Source organism: Vicia villosa, linkage group LG5 (genome assembly GCF_029867415.1).
Source record: "Vicia villosa cultivar HV-30 ecotype Madison, WI linkage group LG5, Vvil1.0, whole genome shotgun sequence".
In the NCBI taxonomy this organism is placed as follows: Eukaryota; Viridiplantae; Streptophyta; class Magnoliopsida; order Fabales; family Fabaceae; genus Vicia; species Vicia villosa.
Window position 1 is genome coordinate 135,615,268 of NC_081184.1, and position 22,085 is coordinate 135,637,352.

Genomic DNA, 22,085 nt, shown 5'->3' on the forward strand with positions numbered 1-22,085 from the left:
AAACTGTCAGTGCATCTCTATTAAAACTTTTTTTATCGTGCTTAATTAGGTATGTTAAAGATAAAATTGAAATTGATTAATAAAATTTATTATTAAATTTTTTTTTAAAAAATTGAAATTGATTAATGAATATAAATAAATAAAATAGAAAACGGCAAAAATAATTTTATTAAGTAAAACAATGTTCTTGCAACAAAATTTAATAACGAGACACATTTCATTTTAACTCATTATTATTTGCTTAGGGTTTGGTAAATCCTCCATGAACGGTGGCGTTCCTCACCGTGAAGAGGGATGGAGGGAGATGAAAAAGAGGGCTTTTGGGAATTGGGTCCTCCACAGGAGAACAGGGGGAAGAGTAGACAACATTGTCACTTCGATTTATATTTCTGAGTTTTCAGAAAGTCGCAAGGCGAAGGATTTCTACGTGATCTTCGGTTGTATTGGGGGGGGTAGTGGAGGTGGTAATCGCTCCCAGGAAGAATAGCATCAGAAAAAATTTGGTTTTACAAGATTCATCGAAGTGGAGGACTCGAGATTGCTGGCAGTTAAAATGGATAATGTTCTCATAGAGGGGAAGAAGATCCACGGGAATCTTCCTAGGTTTTAGAGGAATGGGGGTAAGGAAGCGTGGGTCGCTTCGGTGGGACGAAGTATTTCTCTAAACAGAACCAGTTTGCCCGTCAGGGTTTTCAACGTAGGAACATGGTTGATTTTAATTCGTTGAGGGGTTGTAAGTCTTTTGCGGAAGTAGTTGCAAACAATCATTCGAAGGAAGTTCGGGAACATAAGAGTTTCATGAAGTACTCTTCGGAGGAGAAAGATAGATTGAGATTGTCAAAAGCTTATGCAAAAACAAATTTTGAGATGGAAGGCTATTTTGCGATAAAGGTTACTCCGTTGGGAGCGAATTTATGTTTGTTGGAGGAATCAGAGGAAGGAGTAATCGAATGTTAGAACAAGATTTGTTCTTATCAATTATCTTAGTTTTGATGATAACAATAATATGAATTTTGCTTAAGATAATATGGTACTCTAATCCAATGCAATTTCCCTTTCAGGAAATATATAAAGAGTACGCATAATTCAGCGCTCAGAAGTTGTGTCTCAAATGGTTCAGCATGCAACATCAGAACATGGTCTGGCAAGACATCAGAAGATGGTCGAAGCAGAATCAGAACATGGGTCTATGGAAGCATCAGAAGAACATGAGATCAGAAGCACTGAAGATCAGAAGATGGTATCACGCTCAGAAGCACTTCAAGGTCAGAAGATCAGAAGATGCTATGCACCAAGCTGTTTGACTCTGATGATATTCAAACGTCGTATTCACAAACATCAGATCAGAAGGAAGTACAGGTGGCAGACTACGCTGACTGACAAAAGGAACGTTAAAGCTACTAAAGGCTACGTCAGTAGACACAGCGTGAACAAGGCTCGAGGTAGTTGACAAAAGCGTATAACATTAAATGCAATGCTGTACGGAACACGCAAAGCATTAAATGCACTCAACGGTCATCTTCTCAACGCCTATAAATATGAAGTTCTGATGAGAAGCAAGGTTAACGATTCTGCACCAAAACAACTCATATCAAACTTGCTGAAACTCTGTTCAAATCTAAACTCAGAATCTTCATCTTCATCAAAGCTCACTACATTGCTTTTGTAATATATTAGTGAGATTAAGCTTAAACGATTAAGAGAAATATCACAGTTGTGATTATCGCTTGTAAGAAGCATTTGTAAACTCTTGAATTGATTACATTAAGTTGTAAGGAACTAGAGTGATCGTGTGATCAGTATACTCTAGGAAGTCTTAGCAGTTGGCTGAGCAGTTTGTAACTAGAGTGATCAGGTTGATCAGTAGACTCTAGAAAAGTCTTAGAAGTTGTCTAAGCAGTTGTTCCTGGAGTGATCAAGTTGTGATCAGAATACTCTAGAAGACTTAGTCGTGGACTAAGTGGAAAACCATTGTAATCCGTGCGATTAGTGGATTAAATCCTCAGGTTGAGGTAAATCATCTCTGCGGGGGTGGACTGGAGTAGCTTCGTTAACAGCGAACCAGGATAAAAATAATTGTGCAATTTATTTTTATCGTCCAAGATTTAAAGTCACACTTATTCAATCCCCCCCTTTTCTAAGTGTTTTTCTATCCTTCAATTGGCATCAGAGCGCCGGTTCTAAGGTGCAAGCACTTAACCGTGTTTAGAAAAGATTCAGGAAGAGAAAAACGCTTCATTTAAAAGATGGCTGGTGAAACTCCGACAAATCCACCTGCATCTACATCTGGCTCTGCTGAGCAATACAACGGTAACAATGGTTATACTAGACCGCCGGTATTTGATGGTGAAAACTTTGAATACTGGAAAGATAAACTGGAAAGTTACTTTCTGGGTCTAGATGGTGATCTATGGGATCTTCTGATGGATGGTTACAAACATCCAGTAAATGCTAGTGGCGTAAAGCTGTCTAGGCAAGAAATGAATGATGATCAGAAGAAGCTTTTCAGGAATCATCATAAATGCAGAACTGTTTTGCTGAATGCTATCTCTCATGCTGAGTATGAGAAGATATCTAACAGGGAAACGGCCTATGACATATATGAGTCCTTGAAAATGACTCATGAAGGAAACGCTCAAGTCAAGGAGACCAAAGCTCTAGCCTTAATCCAGAAGTATGAAGCCTTCAAGATGGAGGATGATGAAGACATTGAAAAGATGTTTTCGAGATTTCAAACTCTGACTGCTGGATTGAGAGTTCTTGACAAAGGATACACCAAGGCTGATCATGTGAAGAAGATCATCAGAAGCTTACCCAGAAGATGGGGTCCTATGGTGACTGCATTCAAGATTGCGAAGAATCTGAATGAAGTTTCTCTGGAAGAGCTTATCAGTGCCTTGAGAAGTCATGAAATAGAGCTGGACGCAAATGAGCCTCAAAAGAAAGGTAAGTCTATTGCATTAAAATCAAATATCAAGAAATGCACTAACGCTTTTCAGGCTAGAGAAGAAGATCCTGAAGAATCAGAATCTGAAGAAGAAGATGAACTGTCCATGATCTCCAGAAGAGTAAACCAACTCTGGAAGAGCAAGCAAAGGAAGTTCAGAGGCTTCAGAAGTTCAAAGAGATTTGAACATGGAGAATCTTCTGATGACAGAAGATCTGACAAGAAGAAGGTCATGTGCTATGAATGCAATGAACCAGGACACTTCAGGAATGAATGTCCAAATCTTCAGAAGGAGAATCCCAAGAAGAAGTTTCATAAGAAGAAAGGTCTTATGGCAACCTGGGATGAGTCAGAAGATGATTCAGAAGATGAGCAGGCCAACTGTGCGCTGATGGCGACAGAAGATGACGGATCAGAATCTACATCAGAATCAGATTCTGAAGAGGTATTTTCTGAACTTACTAGAGATGAGTTAGTTTCCGGATTAACTGAACTTCTGGAATCCAAGTCTCAGATTTGTATCAAATACAAAAAGCTGAAAAAGCTATTTGAATTTGAAACAAAGAGGCTTGAATTGGAAAATTCTGAATTGAAAGATAAACTTTTAAAATTATCCAATGATGTTGGATCTCCTTCTAATTCAGAAAAATTCACTCCTAGTCTAAACCATATTCTGAAAGAATATGATTTAAGTTTCAGGAAGTTCTTATCTAGAAGTATTGGCAGAAGTCAGCTAGCTTCTATGATATATGCCGTATCTGGAAACAAAAGAGTTGGCATTGGTTATGAGGGTGAAACCCCATACAAACTTGAACCTGTTGATGAAATGAAACTCACATACAAGCCATTGTATGATCAGTTCAAGTATGGCCACTCTCATGATATTAGGCACACTTCACATGCACAAAGTTTTCACATAACACACACCAAGAAGCATGTGACACAACCTAGGAAATATCATGAAACTCATATTAAAAATTATCATGCTGTTCCTCCTTTTGCTTATAATGTCAAACCCAAGTTCAATCAGAACTTGAGAAAATCTAACAAGAAAGGACCCAAGAAGATGTGGGTACCAAAGAAAAAGATTATTTCTTTTGCAGATTCTCTTGATAACAAAGAAGACAACATTCAACATGACATGACACCTGAACTCAAGTTGCTCTCAACACTTGAAGGGAAGAAAGATTGTCTTCCAAGTTCTGGTTCTTAAATCTGTTGAAGAAACTATGTTTGTAGGAATTCAGAAAAGAAGCTTATTAGTCTTGGAACCATCTATGATGTTTGCCTCTAAGGCTTTGATGTTTCTTTCTTGATTATTCTGAATGCTCTAAATGCTACAGAATATACAACATTGAAACATTGATTGTGGACAAATCAATAAACATCTGTTTTGATGATAAACTTGTTTCTGATGAAACAAAGAGCTTAAGAATTTCTGCAGATACAGTTTTGTCTTATCAGAAGCTGCAGAACAAAGAAGTGAACCTCCAGAAGCTGTGTACATCAGAAGTAATGGATCAGAAGATCATTCAGACTTATATCAGCACACTTCAGAAGGAGTATTTCCAGAAGAGAAATTAGATCAATTCAGAAGCAGTAATCAGAATTTGAAGGCGTAAAATCTCTCTGATATTTACAGCTATCGTCTATTATCTGATGATGAACACGTGTCTGTACGGTTTGTACAAAGCGTGCAGTTGAAAAGACGCCGACCTAGGTAACTGTTCTAAATCATTTCATTTACCACGTTCTCTCTCCTTACGTCACTCATCATTTAATAAAATTGATTTCTCTTGATTCTGGAACTGTTCAGTTTAATTTTTTTTTATTTTTCTTTTCAAATCCGTTCCTTTATATTCATTTCAAATCATCTCATACATCTTTTTCGCTCCCTTGTCTCACTTTCTTCCTGCATACATTCTATCTGAAAGCCTCTTAGTCTTTCTGAAACCCTAACCGAAAACCCAATATTTGTTCTTCTCTTTTGATCGTTCTGGTTCAATGGCTGCTTCTTCATCTCATTTTGCTGGTTCATCTACTCTTCTTCATATGCACGATGAAACACACCAGGAACTCACCCCTGTTGTTGCATGCTCCATCCCCAAAGATGAATTGGAAGTTTTGTGTGAACTCATGGTCGACTTTGACAACCTTGAAGAAAATCAATTTCACCTTAAAGAAGACATCATCTTTCAAGGATGGACCTCGTTGTTTGCTGAGTTCGTTGGCCCTGTTTATCCGGATCTTGTCAAGGAGTTCTGGGTACATGCTGTGGTTGCACCAAAAGCTATACTCTCTTTCGTCCATGGAAAGTCTGTTGTTGTTACTGAAAACATCCTAAGAGTGATGTTTGATCTGAAAAATTCTGAAGGGGTTTTTGAGGCTGATCAAAGAGAAGATTTGGAAGATATTCTATCCACTCTCTATTCAAATGTCAAGAAAACTACACATGTTAAGAATTTGAGAGATATCTACAGAATCTGGACAAAGATCCTTCTCGGGTGCTTCTACCATAGGAAATCAACTCATGCCTCGGATTTCATCAGTAATGATCAAAGGTATATTCTTTATTGCATTGCCACTCAGAAGAAGGTTGATGCGATTTACATTATCTTCAACCATATGTGGAAAGCAGTAAAGGATTCCAGGAATGCTTTCAGAAAGGAAAATGCTGGAACAACCATTCCTTTTGGTAGGATTATTACAAACCTTCTGGTACATTCCAAGATTGTTGAAAGTCTGGAGTCTGAAGGTATCATCAAAGATCTTGCTGTCACCACTGGAGCCTGTCTGAATGCCTTCTCTTTAAAGAAGATGAAAATAATTGACACTTTTCTCAAAGTTCCTGAACCTCTAGCTGGAACAAGAACCATAAGAGAACCAGTTCTGGCTGACTTTGAAACCTTCTTCAATAGTGAGGTACCTGAAGTCAGAACTTATTATCTGAAATCTCTTGAAGAGAATAAGAGTTTTAAAGATCAAGACAAAGGTGCCCCTTTCAAAGTAAATCGCAAGAGGGAAGAAAGGACTAAAAGAAAGCATGATTATCCTTCTGCTGTCTCTAAGAAACAAGAGGTTTCTAAAAAGGTGATTGCTAATGTTGTTAAGGCCGTATCTGATGACTTTGAGAAAGAGAAAAAGAAGAAGAAGTCAAACAAAAATGATGAGACTGTTGAGGTTGTTGAAAAGAAGATAACCAAGAAGAGGAAGATGATTATTCAAAGCTCTGATGAAGACAATATCCCTCAAGAAGCTGAAAACCAACAAGAAGTTCAGGCTTATGTCAGAAGGAAAGAAATATCTAGAGGCAAAGCAAAAATTATTGAAGAGCCGAAGAGTAAAAAGCTGAAGAAAACGGAGGATGTGACCAAAGCGCTTCTGAGAGGTTCCAAAGGTATATGCATTTCTGAACCTGTTTCTGTTCCTGATGTTCGTTCAGAAGTTACACCAATAGAGGTTGTACCTACCCCTGAACCAGAAAGAGCCTCATCAGAATCACCTGTTGTTGTCCATATTCTTACACCACCATCCTCCCCTATAACCATTCCTTCTTCACATGCAAACAAATCCAATTCTCTTCCTCCCTCACCATTTCCCTTCACAAAAACTCCACCATCTCCTCAATCCATTCCGTCTCCTTCACCCTCCACTAATCTTGTCTCTGACCAAGCTGTTGACAATCTTGTTCTGAACATACCACCCATTCAAACTCTCTTTCCACCACAAACAAATATCTCCATCTCTCAACCACCTCCACATGCCAACTATAATCCTGTCCCTTCCACCTCCCAAAATAACCTTAGTGACTCTATTCTTCCAACTTCTGCATCACATGAGCAGTTGCTCCGTGATTGCAACTACACTCCCAGGTCTCGACCTGACACTGAAGTGGTAGTGTTAGATTCTGATACTGAAGCAGAATCCTCTTATAAGTTGAATAGAGATCCTCAACCGTACTTCTTTCCCAACCCTATCTTTTCAAGGTACCCTATTGGTGAATTTTTTGAAAAAGCAAAGAGGAATCTCAGAAGCATATTTGATACTCTCAGAATCGCTGAAAGTTCTGGATTGAATGATGTTGCTATGCGGAACTTCTGGAGGATCTTTCGCAGAGAATCAGATGCTCTGTTTTTAGAACTTCAGGAAGCCTGTGTAGCTGCTGCCCCACGTCCTCGTGGAATTCTGAGAAACTATGAAGACTTCTGGTTTGCTCGTCTCAGAGGCAGATATCTGTTGGAAGAGAAGCCCTTTGTGGATGAGATGGAACAATTGAGACTGGCTGCTGCAATGGAAGCAAACCCATGCAGGGACATGGTTATCTGGATTCCTGAGTATCCTGTTCTGCTAGGAGACTTCAAGACTCTCTTTGACTATCTGAGGGAAAACCCTTCTAAGAAAGACCCTAGCTTGGTCATTTCAGAAGTTGTTGACCCACCAGAAGTTGAAGGTCCTTCTGCTCCCAGGAATCTTGCTGCCATTCTTCAGGCACTAGAGAATGGAGACTCTGAAATTCCTGCTGCAGAGTATGGAAATGCTTCTATGCAAGAAGCAGATGCTGAAGATCATGTTGCTAAATCAGACCCTGTTGAGGATATCCCAGCAAATGATACTTCTATGGAAGCTGCAGATCAAGTTGTCATTCCTGTGGATCAAAGCTGTGAAGCTTCTTCTGATGAACCTTCTCGTCTTGCAAAAACGCTAGAAGAAATTCAGAGGAGACAGGATGAGCAAAGCTCACGCAATGACAAGTATGATGCTTTCATTGAGAGGCAAGAAGGACACAACAACGAGATGAAAGAGATGCTGGCCAAGATCTTGTCAAGACTAGGGCCATCTTAGATTGAGTCTATGCTGTTTCTTTCTTTTCTTTGCATCTGTTTTGTTTCTGTGCATCTGATCTTTTCATTTTGTACTTCTGTACCCAATGGTTGAACCTTAAAGAAATCATCTTCTTCCTCCATGTGTTCTGTTTTATTCATCTGAATCTTTTCTATTTTTTGATGATATGACAAAAAGGGGGAGAAATACTGTGATAAATGATTTGATTTAATCAGTCACATTCACTAACAAGAACTGCAAGTTCTATATGGTTTAAGTGTTTTGCAGGTACAGAGAAGTGAAGTGAATCTTCAGAAGCAAACACTAGAAGCAAAACCATAAGAAGCGTTATTCTGTAAAAGGAATAAGCTCTTAGAAACTGAAGCAAGCTGAGTGCTGTCAAGCTTCAGAGATCAGAAGCAAGAAAGAAGAATGAATCAGAAGCACTGAAAATAGAATTTGAATATCATTGTCTATCCTGTTCTGACAAAATTCTATTTGCTCTGATACATATAATGTTATGGCTCTGATACATTATTTGCTCTGATACATTATTTCAGCCTATATGGCTCTGATACATATAATGTGTTCAAACATACATTTTATGTTTTAACTCGTTCATGCTGACTTTTGTCGTTTAGTTTTTGTTCTGTAACATTTCAGGATGTAGAGATGCTCTGATGATGCTCTGGTACATTCAACAATGTTCTGATACAAATCTAGCATGAAGTGATGATTGGTAGACATTCAAAGTTCTGAAGCTATCCGAGGGAAGCAGAAATCAGAAGATGTGAATGTTCTAAAAGATCCAGAAAACTCAAGTTCTGAAGCTGTCCTGAATGGAAGCAGAAGTCAGAAGCTGTGAATGTTCTGAAGATCAAAGAAATTCAAGTTCTGAAGCTGTCCACGATGGAAGCAGGAATCAGAAGCTGTGAGTGTTCTAAGGATCTAAAGAAATTCAAGTTCTGAAGCTGTCCAATGGAAGCAGAAGTCAGAAGCTATGAATTCTCTGAAGGCAGAAGCTTATATGATCGTCTCTACCGAAATAATCAGGGAAGTCTTTTATCAAAGTTCTTCGAGTATTTATTTCAGGGGGAGATTATTTATCTCAGGGGGAGATTGTTAATCTCAGGGGGAGACATATTCATATGCTTATGCTATAGCTGTGTAATTTGTCTTTTGCCGTCTACTCTTTCTGATCGCAAATTCATATCATTTATATATGTTTTTGTCATCATCAAAAAGGGGGAGATTGTTAGAACAAGATTTGTTCTTATCAATTATCTTAGTTTTGATGATAACAATAATATGAATTTTGCTTAAGATAATATGGTACTCTAATCCAATGCAATTTCCCTTTCAGGAAATATATAAAGAGTACGCATAATTCAGCGCTCAGAAGTTGTGTCTCAAATGGTTCAGCATGCAACATCAGAACATGGTCTGGCAAGACATCAGAAGATGGTCGAAGCAGAATCAGAACATGGGTCTATGGAAGCATCAGAAGAACATGAGATCAGAAGCACTGAAGATCAGAAGATGGTATCACGCTCAGAAGCACTTCAAGGTCAGAAGATCAGAAGATGCTATGCACCAAGCTGTTTGACTCTGATGATATTCAAACGTCGTATTCACAAACATCAGATCAGAAGGAAGTACAGGTGGCAGACTACGCTGACTGACAAAAGGAACGTTAAAGCTACTAAAGGCTACGTCAGTAGACACAGCGTGAACAAGGCTCGAGGTAGTTGACAAAAGCGTATAACATTAAATGCAATGCTGTACGGAACACGCAAAGCATTAAATGCACTCAACGGTCATCTTCTCAACGCCTATAAATATGAAGTTCTGATGAGAAGCAAGGTTAACGATTCTGCACCAAAACAACTCATATCAAACTTGCTGAAACTCTGTTCAAATCTAAACTCAGAATCTTCATCTTCATCAAAGCTCACTACATTGCTTTTGTAATATATTAGTGAGATTAAGCTTAAACGATTAAGAGAAATATCACAGTTGTGATTATCGCTTGTAAGAAGCATTTGTAAACTCTTGAATTGATTACATTAAGTTGTAAGGAACTAGAGTGATCGTGTGATCAGTATACTCTAGGAAGTCTTAGCAGTTGGCTGAGCAGTTTGTAACTAGAGTGATCAGGTTGATCAGTAGACTCTAGAAAAGTCTTAGAAGTTGTCTAAGCAATTGTTCCTGGAGTGATCAAGTTGTGATCAGAATACTCTAGAAGACTTAGTCGTGGACTAAGTGGAAAACCATTGTAATCCGTGCGATTAGTGGATTAAATCCTCAGGTTGAGGTAAATCATCTCTGCGGGGGTGGACTGGAGTAGCTTCGTTAACAGCGAACCAGGATAAAAATAATTGTGCAATTTATTTTTATCGTCCAAGATTTAAAGTCACACTTATTCAATCCCCCCCTTTTCTAAGTGTTTTTCTATCCTTCATCGAAGATTTAATCGGGGAAGGGGAAACATGGTGGAGGCAGTGGTTTGTGGAGGTGAGGAGATGGAATGAGGAGGAGGTTGACAACGGAAGAGTAATCTGGATTAGAGTGTGTAATACGGTGAACTGACTTTTTTTTGAAATGTCGCGGTAAGCAAGAGTCGCCACCGACTTTTATTTATCCAAATTAACAGAAAGGCTAAAAGAACAGGAAAAACCTTTTAAAAGAAATTGAGTTTGGGGGTAATTTATACAAAGGGAAGGTGTAAGGCACCCTTTGCATCCATGGTTTTCCATGGGCTCTTAATTGCTTAGCTCACTTTGAAATGTTTGAAAATGTTTAGAAATGAAATAAGACTTTAGCTTGTAAATAAGCGTAGCTTTTTGAAGGTTTTTTTTTTAGAAAAGGGTAGAAAAGGATTTAAACCAAATCAAGCAAATAGGAGCTAATTACCTTAACATTGTAAAAGAGTTCTTTTAGCCTTTCAGGGCTATCCATACCATAAGAAGGGCAAGAAGTCCTTTTATTTGGAGGTTGAAGGGTCATCGAGAGTTCGTTCGCCATAAGACTGTCCCTTGCCATAGAGAGGGCAGGTAGTCTAAGGGAAGGAAAAGAATAGTCATTATTAGGCAACCAAGAGGACACCTCAGCAATAATCGAAAGGGACTATCACATCATCGTAGGCAACTTCGAGGGACGAGATCATATAACCGAACCGAAGGCAGCATCATTGGGACTTATGATCTTTAGTGATGAACTAAAGGCAACATTTGCTGAGGCGTCCTCGTATCCGAGGGACTTGACTATTCTGCACTAAAAAGGCAACAAGGCAACAGGCAACAGAATGGGTTACCATAAAAGGTGTGTGGTGCACAATCACGTGATTCAATTCAGATAATTATCTTGTAAATTAGTTATTCTAAATTCAGTTCGAGGTTGCACTCCCTAGAATTACTAACCACGCAGTTATAATATAATGCATAACAGTTTTAAGTGCCTTCAAGGCCACACAATACAACCAGGAGCAGTTACAAAATAAGCCATGGGGAAGGGGAAAAAAGCAATAAAATGAACCCCAACAGAGCAATAGGTTTAACACAAGTAATAATTAAAGAAGAAATTAAAAAGGAACGAGTTTTAGGGTTACCGAAAGTTCGAGCTTTGACCGGTTGGTTAACCCTGAAAATCAATAAAGGCAAAAGAGGGGGTGAGTGTAGGAGGAGTTCATTGACTACGTGGGACAAACCCTAATTTAAGGCAAAAGACAAAATAAAAAGTAAAATAATATTAAATTAAATAGGGATTCATAAAACTTAACTTTTCGATTGGCATGGCACGTAGTCGGAGGATCTTGAGATAACCCTGAAAAGTTGCACAAAGAAAAGGAAATTTTTTAGTGTATGAATGATCTAATGATAAACCTCGCAAACCCTGATTTAGGGCACAAGTTAACGATGGTTAATAAAATAAATAAAAACCAAATTAATTAATTATTGGTTTTCAACCTAATTAACTAAATCGGCAAAAATAAATTTTTTGATTAAATTATCTAACCCTAATGAATATTTTAATCAATTAATAAAAAAATTTAACTTAATTAAATGTTTGAATTATTAATTTAATCATTTAATCAAATAAAACTATTATTAATAATTAAACTAAATTAATTATTTGATTAAAATAAACATTGTCAACATAAATAATTTTGTGAAAGAAAAGAAAAAAGTTCAAAAGGGTTTTAATTAAAAGGATATTTAAAAAAAATTAAATAAAACAAATAAATAATATAATTAAAATAAGAAAACTAAGTTATATAATAAAAAGTAAAAAAATTTGGGACTTAGCGTTTTGGATCCAGTGCTGCAGGTCCCTGAAGGTCTATGGTAGACACGCAAGCTCTGGCACGTTGGATTGAGTTGGATGACGATCGAGTGGCTGAGAGAGTGAGGGCGCATCGTACGTACACGCGTGAGAAGCAACAGATCCATTTGGATTTAAAAATCCAAAACGCGCGCAAGCTGGCCAATCGGAGGAGGACGCGTCATCATCTTCTTCCTTGGAAATTCTGCAAAAACATCTTTTATAGCTCCATGTTTGCAAACGCGCTATAAAAGCCCTACCTTTCACACCTGCCATTTACGAATGCTACAAGAACAACAAAAAAAACTTTCGCGACCCTTCCATCAGGATCGTCCAAGCTCCCTGAATTCAAATATGCTATTGATTTCCTCTAATTTTGCCTCAAACACGAAGCCCTAATTTAAAAAACTATGAACCCTAAAACGGTAATCTATGGCAAACGTGCATGGAAATGCAATTAACGCTCCAGAATTCATCCACACAACAACATGATTCAGAATATGCAGTCAAATTTCACAAATGATGCATGTAATGATGCAATCGAATTAAAAAAGGTAATGACTAATCGGACATAATTCAGGGGGTGCTGATGCAGAGCAATGATCCATAGAGCTTCAGTGAACCTCCAAGAACGTGAATCAATACTTAGAATTCCTTGAATTATCCTTCAACTCAAAAATCGTGTTTCCAGTTTTCTTGAAATTTTTTGAATGGCACTAGGGTTCTTGAGGCAGAGAATTTGTGTCCTTTAGGGTTGTCTAGCTTGAATATATATATATATATATGAGATGGATTTAGGGCAACAAAACTGTGAAAAATCCAATTGAATCTTGATATTTGATGTTTGGGAAATTTGATTGAAATTATGGAAGAAATCTTTCTATTTTTGTCCCATATTTGACTCAATTGTTCCAAATCCAATATGCACAAAATTTGATTGGTATTTGGTGTAAATGTAGATTGGATTTGATTGGAATGGAGTCTTTAACCAAATATTTGATTTTCCATGATTTATATAAATTAATTATCTCTTTTAAATAATAAAAAATTTATATAAAATCAAATAAAAATTCAAAATTTCGTGGGAAGTAGGTTTGGAGTCTTATATAACTTGTGGATCAAGAATGGATCATAAAAAGTTGGGCCTCTTTGCAAAGAAATTTATTTTGAACCCCTTTTTTTTACATTTTTTCTTCAAAATTGTCCAACTTTGACAAGGCATATCTCCCTCAATTTTTAAGATATGGAGGAGTTCTAGGACTTTTTGGAAACCTCAAGATGTCCTCTACAAGCCACTTTGGAAGCTTTTTTCCATTTGAGAATTTTATCTTGATGATATTGGCTTTGACAAAAAACTGCTTTTGGTTGACTTTCAAGAAGGACCTATAATGTTTTGATCCATATCTCTCAAATGAAGCATTTTTAGCCTTGGCTTGTGAGAGACAAAATTGTAGAGAATTCAATTTTATTCAAAACGAGCTTTGTATGGGAAATTTATGATGTTACATGTGAAAGTTAGGGCTGGTCAAAGTTCAGTTGACTTTCTCCTATGAAACCCTAATTTAGAAACTTTTTGAATTTGTTGATTTCTGATCTTTTCTTGATGAATCATGATCAATCCTTGATCAAATGATGAATGATACTTTAAAATAAGGTTTTTGACAAAAAATCAGGAATTTTGACTATACTTTGACCACAGTTGACTTTTAGGTCAAACTAGTCGACTGTTGACTTTCTGAGTGATAGAGTGGTCAATCCTTGAAGTTGGAACCTGAACTTTGTCATGGAGATAGTTTGAAACATCATAAGCCATATGAAATGTATTGGAGCCTTTTATTCATTGATTTTCTTCAGGGAAGTCAAAACCTAATTCCTTGAGCCCTTGTCTAGGAGAGTGTGTCTTTGAGTCTTGAGCTTGAAAAGAGAAATGAGATGGCCAAATTTTGGGGTATGACAGAGTGTATGGAGTCCCGTGTCATGCTTGGAATGGTGATTTTTTCATTTTCTTGGCGAATTCCCTCGGCTCTTTCGTATATATGGACGATAATACATCAAAAGGCATTCATTATGACATTGCCAGATTATTAGTAAGGGTTAATCTATCGATCAAGTTAATGGAATCTCTAATTGTTAAAATAAATGGGAAGGATATTTGGTCAAATGACTTAAATGGAGTGAATGAAAATGGTGAAGGGGAGGAATCGGGTGATAGCATCGATGAATTCTCTGATCAAAGGGAAACTGAGGATCTTGATAACTAGTTGGGTGGTATAAAGAGGAACGGTTCAGGTTGCAGTGGGAATAAATAAAATGAATCTCTTTCATCTCGCATTCGTATTGTTCTAGATGAGGTTTATTCGGCTGGTACTGCGATTTGCAGTGAGATCAATATGTGGTGGCATGGCAAAATTGGATCGAAACAAAAGAAAGAAGCAAGAAAAGGTGAAGATTAATCACATAGAAAGATTTGCATGTACAAATCGTGAAGATGAAACATGAAAATGAAGATGAATCTCGAAAGAATTCACGAAAGAAGTGGAATTGGGTCGAAAGTGAATGATACCATATTATAATATGAAAGCTAGCATGAAGAAGATGAGAAAATAGAATAAGCTCTCATGTATTGATTGAGATAGATTGTAGTTTATATACAAGCTTAGTTACATGCTAGTAGCTTAGAGCACAAGAAAACTAACTAACTAACTAGAGGTTTTGTAACTAACTTGTACATGGATAATAAACTAACTACTATCTAAGTAACTTTTAGTTTTTTCACTTAATAGAGTGATAAATTGCACATTAAATAGATTGATATTGTTGATGAAATCAAAGTTACATACTTATATTTGTTTTGTAATACAAGAATTGGCACACGAGAGTTATATTATAACAGAACCAACAATAATCTAACTGTCATAACAAACATTAACTACCATAATAGTAAAACAAAATTTATAAAACCTAACTAGATAACTTTCTACTCAAATTATCTTAAGCAAAACTAATTTAAATGACAAAACTCTCAACATAGAGAACAGGTAATGACCACCTAAAGGAATCCACACAACAAAGAAAACTAGAAAAACCAATAACAAACCTCAATACGAAGAACATATACTCAATGTATTAACTTCTACAAGCTATAAGTTTTATAGTACTATCTTTTGATAAATCTGCAACTGCGATCGGGAGGGGGATGAAACCACTTGATGCTAGAACTCACCCCCGAATCGGACTAAATCGGTGGTATAAAACCAAATATATATATATATATATATATATATATATATATATATATATATATATATATATATATATATATATATAGGGGACGACTCAAGTGAGAACACTTGGTTATTATGAGAAATGAGAACAATGAATCACGACCATTAGATTTGATTTTAATGGACTGGATTCGTTTCTCTTTCCATGATCCTTAACATTTATTTTAAATCAACACAGAAAGAGAAACGAATCCAGTCCATTAAAATCAAATCTAATGGTCGTGATTCATTGTTCTCATTTCTCATAATAACCAAGTGTTCTCACTTGAGTCGTCCCCTATATATATATATATATATATATATATATATATATATATATATATATATATATATATATATATATATATGCATTGATCGTGTAAATTTATTTACATTTATATTCAATCAAATCATATCATATTAATATTTATGAAAATATTGAGAATAGTACTTAACTTTAAATGTAGTATGCATTGATCGTGTATATCCAATCAAATCAAAGTATGTAAATATTTATGAAAACATTTTAAGAATAGTAATTAACTTTAAAAATTAATTATGATTAAATATTAATATTATTATAGTTAAAATAAAATATTCTTTATGGATGCACATATCTTTATATTTATATTATTATTAAAATCATTTTATTTATAATTTGTCGATTACAATTACTTATCTAAAAAATCTCTTTATATTTTTATTATGAATTAAATTTAATATTAAAGTTTAATATTCATAATTATATATTTGGTGGTTAATTATTTTATAGATTTCGTTCAATGAGATTAAATGCTTAAATCTTTTCAAGAAATAATATGAAATAAATTAAAGTTAGGTTTAGATTTTTTTTAAATTATTGAAAACTAAATTCAATTTTTTTAAACAGAATCAATTTTTTTAAACAATAAACTAATTAACCCACACTATTTTACATAAGAAACAAAATTTGGTTTAGATTGAGATTTGATTTTAAAATTATCATACTATTATGATCAATAACAAAAAACGATATACTTTAATATTGAAAAATTTGTTTTACATTGCAACTTAATTAATAATTATAAAGAGACTTCAGACATATTAGAGAGGCTAATTCGGAGTGTGAATCCCACCTACTAGAAAAAAAAATTGATTTCATCATGTGCAGCGAATTTGGAAGACTTGACGAAACAATGGAAGTTGAAAACATGACGGTAATGATGAGTAACCTCATGAAGAATCTCAACAATAATATCTCTCTTGAAATTTTAATGAAGCATCTAAACAATGATATGAGTGTTGAAATTTTTAAATATTTAGATATCTTTGAATCATCTTCAGCTATTGATCGATTTTGCAAAGCATGGTACAAAGCTAGCGAGGAGGATTGGCAAACACTTGATTTCTCGATGTTGAAATCTGATTATATCAAAACTCATGCTGCGCCGCGTGTTTGGGTAAATTCTCGCTTTGACAATGATTTATACAATTTGTTGTTTGCTGCATTGAATTCCAGTCATGGAAATATCAAGACTTTGATTTTTCATTACAATTTGTATCTCACCGATGATCAATTCATGTACACAGCTAAAAGGTAATTAGGTTTTTCATTACAATATATATATATATATATATATATATATATATATATATATATATATATATATATATATATATATATATATATATATATATATATATATATATATATATATATATATATGGTTATTTAGTTAAAAATAACTGATGACTGATAATTGATAAATTATTGTATTGAGACAGATGTCCGCTTGTAAAACGATTAGTTTTTGTGTCATGGAATAGAATAAAGAAAATGACGATTAAAAAAGCTATTAGAGGATGGAAAGATCTAGAATCAATGACAATGCCTAGTATAAGAGATCCAAAATATGTATTTGAAGAAATTTCAAAGAATTGCAAGAATTTCAAAGAGTTAAAGATTATGGGACGTTTACATATGGAGTTTGCTTCTGCAATCACTGAGCATCTTCCAAACTTAAAGATATTAAGTATTCGATGTTCAGATTTGGATATGGAAGCTCTTGTTTTAATTTTAGATAAACTTGAAGGTTTACAAGTGCTCAATATTTCACATTCTTGTTTTGTGAAGACGAATAATTTTGAGCGTGAAGAGTATAAATTTATCAATGAGATTGACCTTACTACTATAAGTGAAAAGGCTTCAAGGTTGTGTGAGTTTCTCATATGCAAGAAACAAACATCATGCATCATGTGTCATAGAACAAAAAATGATTGTGGATTTCCTAGGTGGTACATGTACGAGGAAGGAATTTGGAAAGATGATGAAGTTAACTCTCTTGCCATTTGAATGGTCACTTTTATTGTAATTTTTTAGAGTAATTGAATTAGTTAGTATATAACTTGATAGAACTTATCACTATTTTCTTTCAATTTCTTAAGTGTGTATATTTTGATGGATTTTTTAAAATTTAGTTGTGTGAAACCTTTTAATGTAATCACTGACTCAATCTGCTTTATGAGTCTGAATAGCTCTATATATTTAGGTTGAGAAATTGTTTTCCTCTATTGTGTATCTTCTATTACAAAATATGCAAGGCAAACAATGTCATATGTCAAATCCCTTTTCTTAGTTGTAAAATCATATTATACTAAATTATAATTCTATAACTTTTCTTACAAAAAATTTCCGCCAAAATCTATTAAAATATTAAATTAATTAAATAAAAAATTAAATATTACTAATTAATAAATATTAAATAAATGAAATAAATAATAAATTACACACTCACCCATTTCTCATGTTTTTACTATCTCTTTTACTTCATTAACATGCCTTATAGTAAATAATAATTATTAATTAAATAAGAATTACCAACCTTTAGAATAATAATAATAATAATAATAATAATAATAATAATAATAATAATAATAATAATAATAAAACTTAAAAACTTACAATGTTTCTTTATATAATAATATTTTCTTTCTACTAATCTATACATTTACTGATAAATAAATAAATAAATAAATAAATAAATAATAGTATTTTATATCTTATTTACTATCAGAAACATATTATATTATAAATTAAAATCATCAAACTTAATTCTAATCCTACGCTATTTCTTTGAATAATAAATTTTTCATCAATTAATTAATTAATTAATAACAAAAATAATAAGAGATAACGTGAGTGGAATTTTGTCAGAAGTTATTATAGTGATAATTTATGTAGTGCGGGAAGTTTTTGAGTATGATCATGAATTACGGTTATGCTTTGTAGTCTTTATTTTTATTTAATTTTATTTGATTTTTCTTAATTTTTTATTGCAGGATATAGTTTGGATTTCAAATTGACTTCAATCTTAAAATATGTGTTTAATGATATGTAAATGAGTCTTAGACTCTTTGCAAACAAGAAGTGAAGATTGTAAAATTTTTTCAAATTTACTTTATTAGTATTTTGTTGTCCAAGAAGAAAACGAAATAGGATTTATAGTCACAAAATTGAACCTCATATTTGTTTATGAGTCTTGCATGAATTTCAGGTTTGTTTATGAGTCTTGGAAGATGGAGGATTAAAAAATGAATGTTATAACATTATTTTTTAAATTTATTTTTATTACTCAATGTTATAATGCGATCAAAATACCTCTCATTTGTTGTCGAGTGTTCTGGTTGGATTTAGATTTTCTGTGTGGTTCGGTTATAGTGCGGTCGCCTTGCCTTTCATGACCCGGTTTCCAGTGAATGCATCATACAAGGAATTGTAGGTTGAGGGTGTTGATTTTTCACTTGATTGTTTTGGAACCCATCTACAGTTTATTAGTTGCTGTCAAACTTTCATAGCAGTGTGATTTTTTTATTTTATTTTTTTTAATTGGTGCTGCAGGTGATGCATATTAGAGTTCTTTTTCTAGAATTTTAATGTGGTACTAGTTTAGTGGCTTCAGGTCTGGGGTTTGAGTTGCAGTGGTTTTAGATTTGTTTAGGGGTTGTTTATTTGTGTGGGGGATTGAGAGCCATTTTCTATCTTTTTCTTTCCTTTGCTTTTGGATTGGTGTGTAGCTAGTTGCTTGTAATTTTTTTTCTCATTCTGCAGCATGACTTATGCTTCTATAATGAGTTAGTTATAAATCCCTTTTTGCTTTTCTAAAAAAAATTCGAGTACATTATTCCTTAATAAATCTTCCAAATCATTTTTGGCTCCTTCATTAAGTCTTCATGCATTAACATGTTTCTTAACATCAATCCGATATATGTCTTGATATATCATTTTTTGACTAGTACGACCTTCAACATTCAAGGGTTCAATTTGATTTGTGCTTTTAACATTCAAGGGTTCAATTTGATTTGTGCTTTTAACATTCAAGGGTTCAATTTGATTTGTGCTTTATTATAGCAATTCATCTGCATCCAATTAGTTTCTTTTCTCTCTGCCACATAATGCTTCTTGAGGAAACCACATAACAAAGAAAACTAAAATTAGAAAAGCAAAGAACAAAACTTAATACAAAGAAGGGATGTGCAAAACTACCTTAGGATGCAACGAAAGGGTGAAGCCGTCTCCTTCTAGAAGGTAGACTCGATAGTCCTTCCCAAACGGCTCATATACACCGGGCGTTTAACAGCAATTTGATACAACAAAGTATACTCAATTTATTAATTCCCAAGATATAAGTTCTTTAATACTATTTTTAAGCTATCTTAAAGTGATGAATTTGGATGTTCTCCACTTTTTGCTTCTGAAAATTGCTACTCTTTCTTGTAACAAGAAACTTGCCCAAGTTGTATGGTCTATATTTTGAAGGATTTTCCTCATTTACCAACTCCTCCAAAGGCTTCACCTCAGTGTAATGTGCAGGGAAGAAAAAGAAGGGAATTGAAAACCTTTCCCTCTCAGAGTTAACAACTACTCTGTGTTCCACACTCTCATATTCATCATTGCTCCAAACCTGCACGAACAAAACAACTCCAATCATCAAACAGAAAATGTTATCTACTATACTAATTAAGGGCTTAAGTTAAACTACTCATGATAAAAATACCTGAATGATATCACCAATGTTGATAATGTAAGCATTTGGGGTAGGTTTTACAAGAACCCACTCTTGATCTGATTTTCGCCTTACTTCAAGACCACCAACCTCATCTTGGACAAGAATAGTTAAGGCACTGGAATCCTTGTGTCTTCCAACGCCAAGAGCAAGGTGAGGATATGGGCATGGAGGATAGTGGTTGAATGTAATAAAGCTAGTTTGATCCTTGAAGAATTCTTCAAATCTCTTAACCTCAAGTTCCAAGCTAAGAGCTATTAACTCAAGCAACTTATAGGCCAACTTTTCCATCTCTTTAATATACTCTTCAGTTATAGCCCTATTCATGTTCGCATCAATTTTAAATACATAGAATGATATATATATCATGCATGGATTGAAAATGAAATAAGTACCTGAAGTGTGGAGGATATTGAGGAGATTGATTGGTCCATTGAGTAACTCGATCATCATGTTCATCAGAATTTAGAGGAATCAATGTAGGATCATTAGAATAAAAATCAAACACTTCTTTCCAGTCTCTAACATTTTTGGTGTGTTCTGTGTCATAATAACCAGTTGGACTGATTGCGTCTCTTGCAACCTTCTTCTTCTCGTCCAAACTCTGAGCGAAGAACAATCTAGAAGCTTCCTCAAGTTTCTGTCTAAGACTGAGAGGGACACCATGGTTTGTGACTTGAAAGAATCCCCACTCCTTGCATGCACTTCCAATCTCCTTCACTAAGCCTTCAATAGCAGATGGATTTGGAGCTTCGTGGTGGAATAATGGGGAAAGGTCAATTTCGGGAATTCCTTTGGCTTCAATGATGGATAGTTTTGGTCTGTGTTCTTGCTCTTGGACAAAAGCTGGATCTACCTCTCCCATGTTTGATCTGTGGCTGGGGCCTGGGTAGGTTTTCTTGTGTTTCTCTTTATTTAAGAGGTTGTTTCAAACATGTGTATAGCGAAGGAAAAATTATAAGACGGATACGTATATTGAATGGACAAAATAGAAATTAGTCAAACTATATAAGTACGTTGAATCTAAACAAAAAAGAAGACATTATGTCAAATTATTTACGTACATTGAATCTAGACAAAAAAAAGTCACAAGTTAGTCGAACTATAAACACTTAATACAAGTTTTACCTTTTTAGTACAATTGTTTTTATTGCTTTTAATTGTAATTTGTATATGTTATGAATAATAAGTTGATAAAACATTGTACCAATAAAAGTTAGTCAGTTTATAAGTGATTGGTGCCCGACATGATTGGGAGAATAGAAGTGACGCCATAATTGTTTTGGTTCGTTTGTCGTTCAACTTACCAAAATTATAAAATTTTATGTTAATGATGCATAAATTTATGAATGCCTCCAATAGTTATATTGATCTAATAAATAGGTGAATGTGAAAAAAATACAAGAAGAGAGGTAAGAATTTTGTTGGAGTTTAAAAAAATATATATTAAAATGTTTACGATAAAGATCAATTCAAATTAAAGATAGAGAAAATAGAAGTAAGATATACATCAAAAATTTATCTTGGTTCACTCTACCCGTATGTCTAATTAAAATATTTAGAATTATTTTTGAAATTTTGTCAGCATAAATAATTCATGAGATGCAATGAGTAATGCTCAAAATATATTGGTCATGGAAGGGTTTCCAGTTACCACTTACCAGAGGTTTGCTTAGAAAACTAATAGCAATC

At 34.4% G+C, this 22,085-nt stretch overlaps 2 protein-coding genes across 2 annotated transcripts; one reads left to right on the plus strand and one right to left on the minus strand.

The window, feature by feature from the left end:
• The first annotated feature begins 16,526 nt into the window (after positions 1-16,526).
• On the plus strand, positions 16,527-17,683 carry LOC131605518 (F-box/LRR-repeat protein At3g48880-like). The gene is made up of 2 exons (XM_058877865.1): positions 16,527-16,927; positions 17,116-17,683. Exons 1-2 carry the CDS (start codon positions 16,527-16,529, stop codon positions 17,681-17,683), a joined length of 969 nt encoding a protein of 322 aa, XP_058733848.1.
• Positions 17,684-19,712: 2,029 nt separating this feature from the next.
• LOC131602628 (protein DMR6-LIKE OXYGENASE 1-like) lies at positions 19,713-21,960 on the minus strand. Its single transcript, XM_058874786.1, has 3 exons — positions 20,789-21,960; positions 20,385-20,712; positions 19,713-20,291 (listed from the first exon to the last, which is right to left on the minus strand). The coding sequence occupies exons 1-3, from the start codon at positions 21,256-21,258 to the stop codon at positions 20,034-20,036; spliced, it is 1,056 nt and encodes a 351-aa protein (XP_058730769.1). The 5' UTR covers positions 21,259-21,960; the 3' UTR covers positions 19,713-20,033.
• Positions 21,961-22,085: the final 125 nt, after the last annotated feature.

What these genes read in the sequence shown, in the direction of transcription:
- LOC131605518 (XM_058877865.1), top strand. Translation starts at nt 16,527, where the DNA reads ATGGAAGTTGAAAACATGACGGTAATGATGAGTAACCTCATGAAGAAT. An exon ending in TTCATGTACACAGCTAAAAG is followed by an intron (nt 16,928 to 17,115) that starts GTAATTAGGTTT and finishes GTATTGAGACAG; the next exon opens with ATGTCCGCTTGTAAAACGAT.
- LOC131602628 (XM_058874786.1), bottom strand. Translation starts at nt 21,258, where the DNA reads ATGGGAGAGGTAGATCCAGCTTTTGTCCAAGAGCAAGAACACAGACCA. An exon ending in CAATATCCTCCACACTTCAG is followed by an intron (nt 20,713 to 20,788) that starts GTACTTATTTCA and finishes GAACATGAATAG; the next exon opens with GGCTATAACTGAAGAGTATA. An exon ending in ACATTGGTGATATCATTCAG is followed by an intron (nt 20,292 to 20,384) that starts GTATTTTTATCA and finishes TTGTTCGTGCAG; the next exon opens with GTTTGGAGCAATGATGAATA.